Source organism: Rhinopithecus roxellana, chromosome 15 (genome assembly GCF_007565055.1).
Source record: "Rhinopithecus roxellana isolate Shanxi Qingling chromosome 15, ASM756505v1, whole genome shotgun sequence".
Classification (NCBI taxonomy): Eukaryota; Metazoa; Chordata; class Mammalia; order Primates; family Cercopithecidae; genus Rhinopithecus; species Rhinopithecus roxellana.
In genome coordinates, this window is record NC_044563.1 from 93488527 (window position 1) to 93494806 (window position 6280).

Sequence of the window (6280 nt, forward strand, 5' to 3'; positions counted from 1 at the left end):
TGCGCCCGGTGGCTCAAGCCTGTAATCCCAGCACTTTGGGAGGCCGAGACGGGCGGATCACGAGGTCAGGAGATCGAGACCATCCTGGCTAACACAGTGAAACCCCGTCTCTACTAAAAAATACAAAAAACTAGCCGGGCGAGGTGGCGGGCGCCTATAGTCCCAGCTACTCAGGAGGCTGAGGCAGGAGAATGGCGTAAACCCAGGAGGTGGAGCTTGCAGTGAACTGAGATTCGGCCACTGCACTCCAGGCTGGGCAACAGAGCGAGACTCCGTCTCAAAAAAAAAAAATAAAATAAAATACAAATTTAAATTAAATTTAAAATTTAAAATCATTCAAATTGACCAAGGGATTGAAAATAAAAATAAGTAGGTAAAAATCAGTCATCAGTCACAATACCTACATTTTATATAAATGAACATGTGGCTACCATATTGGACAGCACAGAATACAGAACATTTTTATCATCACAGAGAGTTCTGTTGGACAGCACTGATCTAAGTACATTAGGGCTCTGTATTTTACACTCCTGCAATATCGTGTGCTGTGCTTACATAGCACTTATCAAACTAAATTATGAATTAACAATATCTGGCTTCTCCATTAAATCTTAGGCTGCATGAAGACAGAAACCATGTCTGTTTTGTTTGCCATTGTATGCTAGTGCCTAAGATAGTACATGACAAATAAATAAACACTAAATAAATATTTGTCAAATGACAAATGAATGAATGAAATTATCTTCTAATAGATATAAACATTCTATTTCTTGCAATTTTGGGTCCAGACTAGAGCTATGATTAGTGGGTTTTAATGTAGGGGCAAATACTTTTTTCAAATTTCAGACCACTTCATGCCCCTTTTTTTTGCTGAGCATTTTATTTCCTTTCCTGAAACCAAGAGGACAACAGTATTTAGCCACTGAAAATTGGGAAACCTCATACTTTGGTAATACTAAAAGGTTGATGTTCAAAATATCCAAATGTGAAGCACATGATTAAAAAAATACTTTGTATTGTTCTACCTAGTCATGATCAATGTAAACATCTGGGTATACATCATAACCAAAAAGATATACTTGCAATGAGTGAGAAATACTTCATTTATTTAGACTTATGATCATTACATTTTTGTTTTACATTTTAAGGTAGAAGAGAGGTTTAAAAGTGCAATTTTATTCTTTTATAAATTATGCAATAACATACTTTAAAAAGAATAAACTATAGAAAAGAATAATTAAAATAACTCTAAATGCATAAAAGTGGAATCAAAATAATCAATTAAAATTGCAGCTATCATGGCTAGTGATGGATTACATATAGTTTGTTATATCAGAGATATTGGCACTTGGAAATCTTAATAGAGCTTTGAAAAATTAGCAGCATGTATTGTTGCCCTATACTGTCTAGAACAGAACTCTGACAATATCTGTTTTCATTTTCATTGGGATTTAGCTTTAGTTAATACATCCACATCAGCTTTGTCTGCCTCTCCAAGACTTTTTTCATGGCTCTCAACCAAGATATTGTCTTCCTTTTTTCGGGGCTTCTGGGAACCAGCATCTCTGGGAGCTAGAGGAGCTCCAAGGGCAACAAAATTGTGCACATCCTGCAGCTTCTTACGCAGCCATTCTACTCTCTCCATCGAGTTCAGATGTTTTCCCAGGTTATGCATAAGCTGTATTTCACTCACAGATCTCTTCCTGGGAAGAAGAGAAACAGAGAGGGCCACTTCCCATTAGCTCCCCACTTCAAAATGATAAAGTCAACATTAAAAATCCAATTCCCAGGCAAAACAGTACTTACTTAACAGATTTCCCATCTGATTTTGTAAGAAAACAAATTGCCAACATGACAATCATTACTTTAGCCATGTCTTTTGCAGGTATCATCTTCACTAAAAGGAAAGGCAAAATGGAGGTATTTTAAAATACTTTTAATATTCAAAACTATAGTACACAGAATGCAATACTAACTAATTGGGTTGGTTTTCATAAGAAGCTTTTGGAATCAACCTCTTTATTTTATGGATACACTAGTATACATTATATATACACATAATTTAACTTAGAAATTAGTTCTATGCTCCTAACTATCTTTTGGAGATTCTTGTGCAAGTTTTAATATATAAATCTTAAGTCACAAGAGGAATGAAAGAGCTTATTTTTGAGAATGCCCCCCCGCACTGCATTTTATGTTGATTATGCCTAAATGCTTATAACTTGCTTGAAAATGGCTAATTTTCTTAATAGTGTAAATTGTTAACACTGTTTATTTACTTAGCAAATCCCTTTCTTAAGTAAACTTCATTTCAGGCGTTGTAATAATAATCATAAACACCAAACAAATAGGTGCTGATTTAGAGATTTTCACTAAATTAATGCACATTTCTCCTAGCATTAAAAATAATATGTCAAAACATTTAAAAATCATCTGATTAATTACTTGTGATATGGATTTTGAGCTTTATCTCTAAATGGAATGCTTGTATTTTATTTATTCAACCTATTTTATTAACAATTATCTTTTAATATAACCTTTGTCTCTTTCTTCGTTTCACATCGATGTAGGATATTCTTGCCTTAATCAGCATTTCAGTACTTGCAAAGGCTGTTATTATAGAAGTGCTTTTCCTTAATGCTCAGTGTATCACCTTTTAACATACACATAGAGTAGTTATGTACTCCTGTTTTACAGGGCAACTCGTCATTTAGAAGTAGCATAGGAAATATAATCTGCTACATTTTTGTTTACTCTACAATATAAAGCTATTGATGGAGCAACATGAAAATTTTCTTTTTCTGTTTATGTTAGAAACAAGCACTGTAGCTGGAGGACAGGAGCACTGGAGTCTAATCTTACTTTGTCATATTCATCTAGTGACCTCAGATATCTCTGCTTTGCTTCCTTGTCTTCACAGGAATATGGGCTTCTTATAAGAATATCATGAAAAAAAGCTGAAAAATTGTTGCAAAACACTCTTAAATTCATGTAATACAATTTCATGAAATTAAGGAGATACAGTTTTCAGAATAGAACTGTCATTTATGTGAAAGGAATAAATATTCACTAGTCAAATTGTGCTTGTCCAACTTTAGTATACAGATTGGGCTCTTTATGAGACATAAAATAAATAATCTAAATAAGAATACTCTGCAGGAAAAATAGAATATTAACTCCACTTAATAAATTTATAGTGATTATTTAAATCAGAACTATTCATTCACCATCAGCCTGTTTTATTTCAAAATTGTGATACCAATACTATTATATTAAAGCATAGCATGCCAAATTTTAATGACTTTTTGCTATAATTTCAGATGAGTTTTTAAAAAGCAAGGTATCTCAGAAGACTTTAATCACAACGTATTTTGCGATTTGAGAGTATTTTAATGGTATTAATTTATTTTGTATGTGACATTTTATATTAAACGTAACACTCTTAACATTTTACCTTGAAGAAACAACATGGTATTTGTAGAAATGGTACACGTTAAATAATAACTTGACTATCAAAAATCTCATGAGATTCAGAAGTGAATTTTTAAGATTACTTACCATGCAATGTCTTAGAACAAAATCTTCTTTCAGGTATATTAGTAGCTGATGTTTAGTAAACTAAAGACAACTGATTAATTGGACTGCAGACCCTTAAATGTGACTTTTATATATAGATCTTCTGCTTACCAAGAGAGGCTCTTTTATTGTTACAGATGATGTCACTCCCAATTCTCTGGATCTCAACTATAGGTTCAAAGCAGCACATACACACACCCACAAGGCGGTGCACACTCTTCTTAAGTTTTCGTTAGTTGGATACTAAAAGGAAAACAGCATTTGGCTTGAAAAGGGGCTTATGCAAAGACTTTTAACAAATACAGAATTATACCACCTAGAAAAATTCTACCTGGATTAATGAATCTGAATTTAAACTGTGAAAAGACTGATTTCAAAGATTTATGATAAAGTCATTATCTTACTTGAAAGTAAAATCCAAAAATAAGTATATTTGTTATAACCATACTGTTGGTACAATTTTATGAATAATACATCATAGATGTTATGCTTATTTTACAAGCCATTTTCAACCAATCCATATCACTTCTGGTCATCTTTCAAAAAAACAGATGTAGCCCTTTTCTTAAAGGAATTGTTAAATATAATTTGAGAAAATGCTCTTGGTACATAATTACTTTAAAAGCTTCAAAAGTGAAATTATTTTAAAATTTATTTAACTTATATTTTATTTGTGCATCTTCATCTGTAATAACAACATTTGATAAGCACTATCTGCATGCCTAATTACATACATTATCCCACTAGATCTTCACAGCAGTCCTTTAAAGTTAGTACTTAAAGTACTAAAGTAGGTACTTATCCCCATTTTTACATGAGGAAACAGGCTTGGAAAGCAGAAAAGATGGAATTCAACAAAGGTCTTTAAGACACTCGATTCTTACTACCTCAGTTTCTGCCTAAAAATATAGCCCTTCTTTGAACTCCAGTCTTCTTGACTTTAATTTGCAAAGTCATCTGAAATCACAGCAAAAACTCTTTGCAGCATTTTCCCCCAGGGGTTAGGTCTTTATTCTCATGTTCCCTAAGGGATGATGAGAGCCTGCTCCAAAACCTAATGGGGTGTGATGCTGCTACATGTCTGACTTCAAATATTGCTCCAGCAATAATCGTCTGATCCACCTATCAAAACACGTTGAATGTCTTTGATATATCTAAGACTCCTTTAGACAGCTTTGCTTTCCCACCAAAGATCCGGTTCCAGAGTGGGATCTGCTCTTTCAGCTCCGGTCCCATTCTGGCTTCATGTCATCCTTTTCCTACTAGCCATTGTCAAGGTTTGACTCTACCTTAGGTAAGAGCCAGTACAAATTTGAATAGTAACCATATGGAGTTCATAATGAGAGATATATACTAGTCCTTCCCTAGGAAATTCTCCACTCTGGGTAAACCTCACTTAGAGTGTTGCTCCAGGCTCCATTTTAGAAGTAGTAGAGACAAATGGGAACATATATTGAGGATATCAATCAGTTTGGTGAAAATGTGGAAAACTATAACATGAGAAGTAGTTGAATGAAACTAGAAAAGTCTGAGGAAAAAAAGACAGGATGACTTTATAGCCGTGTTTAGTTATAGGGTTACCATAAGGAAGGAGTATTCTCTGTGGTTTAAGAAGGAAGGGCTGGGTTCATTGGGCTTAAATTGGACATTATAATTGTCAAAATAAGGAATCAAGTACCTTCTCAAATAATGATTTCTCCATTACTGAGAATATTCAAGTAGAAGGTAGATAAGCATTTATCAGGTGTACTATGGAGATTCATACATAGATGAAGGTTGAACTAGATAACCAAGAGGTCTCTTTTAACTGTAAAAATCTGTTGTCTTGATCTTTTTAAAGACCTCTTCTGATGTAAACTCTACATGTGATGTTTGTGTGTCATTTTTCTGTTATACTCTGTTGAGAAGAAGAATTGGAAATACAAATGGTTTTTCTTTTTTCTTTGAGATGGGGTCTCACTCAGACTGGAGTGGTGCAGTGGCATGGATGTGGCAGCCTCAACTTTCTGGGCTCAAGCAATCCTTCCACCTCAGCCTCCTGAGTAATTGGGGCTATAGGCACACAGCACCACAACCAGCTAATTTTTAAATTTTTTGTAGACGCAGGGTCTAGCTAAATTGCCCAGGCTGTCCTTGGCTCAAGTAGTCCGCCCACCTCTCACTCCCAAAGTGCTGGGATTACAGGCATGAGCCACCACACCCAACCACAAATGGATTTTTATTTTTTAACTTTTAAGTTTAGGGGTACGTGTACAGGCCTGTTATATAGGTAAACTCATGTTGTGGAGGTTTGTTATACTAATTATATCATGACCCAGGTATTAAGCTTAGTGCCCATTAGTTATTTTTCCTGATCCTCCCCCTCCTTCCACTCTCCATCCTTCAGTAAGCCCCAGTGTCTGTGGTTCCCTTCTTTGTGTCCATGCTTTCTCATCTTTTAGCTCCCAATTATGAGTGAGACCATGAGATACTTGGTTTTCTGTTCCTATGTTGGTTTGCTAAGGATAGTGGCCTCTAGCTCCATCTTGTTCTTTTTTATGGCTGCCTAGTATTCCATGGTATGTATGCACCACATATTCTTTATCCAGTCTACCACTGTTGGGCATTTAGGTTGATTGCATGTCTTTGCTATTGTGAATAGTGCTGCAATGAACATACACATGCATATGTCTTTATTATAGAATGATTTATATTCATTTGAGTA

The 6280-nt window shown here is 34.8% G+C and overlaps 1 protein-coding gene across 2 annotated transcripts; it reads right to left on the reverse strand.

Moving 5' to 3' along the window:
- Window positions 1–1076: 1076 nt before the first annotated feature.
- Window positions 1077–3821, reverse strand: PTH (parathyroid hormone). 2 transcript variants are annotated; one of them, XM_010388389.2, is made up of 3 exons: window positions 3688–3821; window positions 1807–1897; window positions 1077–1703 (listed from the first exon to the last, which is right to left on the reverse strand). In XM_010388389.2, exons 1-3 carry the CDS (start codon window positions 3764–3766, stop codon window positions 1442–1444), a joined length of 432 nt encoding a protein of 143 aa, XP_010386691.1. In that variant the 5' UTR covers window positions 3767–3821; the 3' UTR covers window positions 1077–1441. The 2 variants fall into 2 exon arrangements, with proteins under 2 accessions (XP_010386691.1, XP_010386692.1); XM_010388390.2 differs by lacking the exon at window positions 3688–3821 and adding an exon at window positions 3559–3651 and having other exon boundaries at window positions 1086–1703.
- Window positions 3822–6280: the final 2459 nt, after the last annotated feature.

What these genes read in the sequence shown, in the direction of transcription:
- PTH (XM_010388389.2), bottom strand. Translation starts at nt 3,766, where the DNA reads ATGTGCTGCTTTGAACCTATAGTTGAGATCCAGAGAATTGGGAGTGAC. An exon ending in CAATAAAAGAGCCTCTCTTG is followed by an intron (nt 1,898 to 3,687) that starts GTAAGCAGAAGA and finishes CTTTCCTTTTAG; the next exon opens with TGAAGATGATACCTGCAAAA. An exon ending in TCAGATGGGAAATCTGTTAA is followed by an intron (nt 1,704 to 1,806) that starts GTAAGTACTGTT and finishes TCTTCTTCCCAG; the next exon opens with GAAGAGATCTGTGAGTGAAA.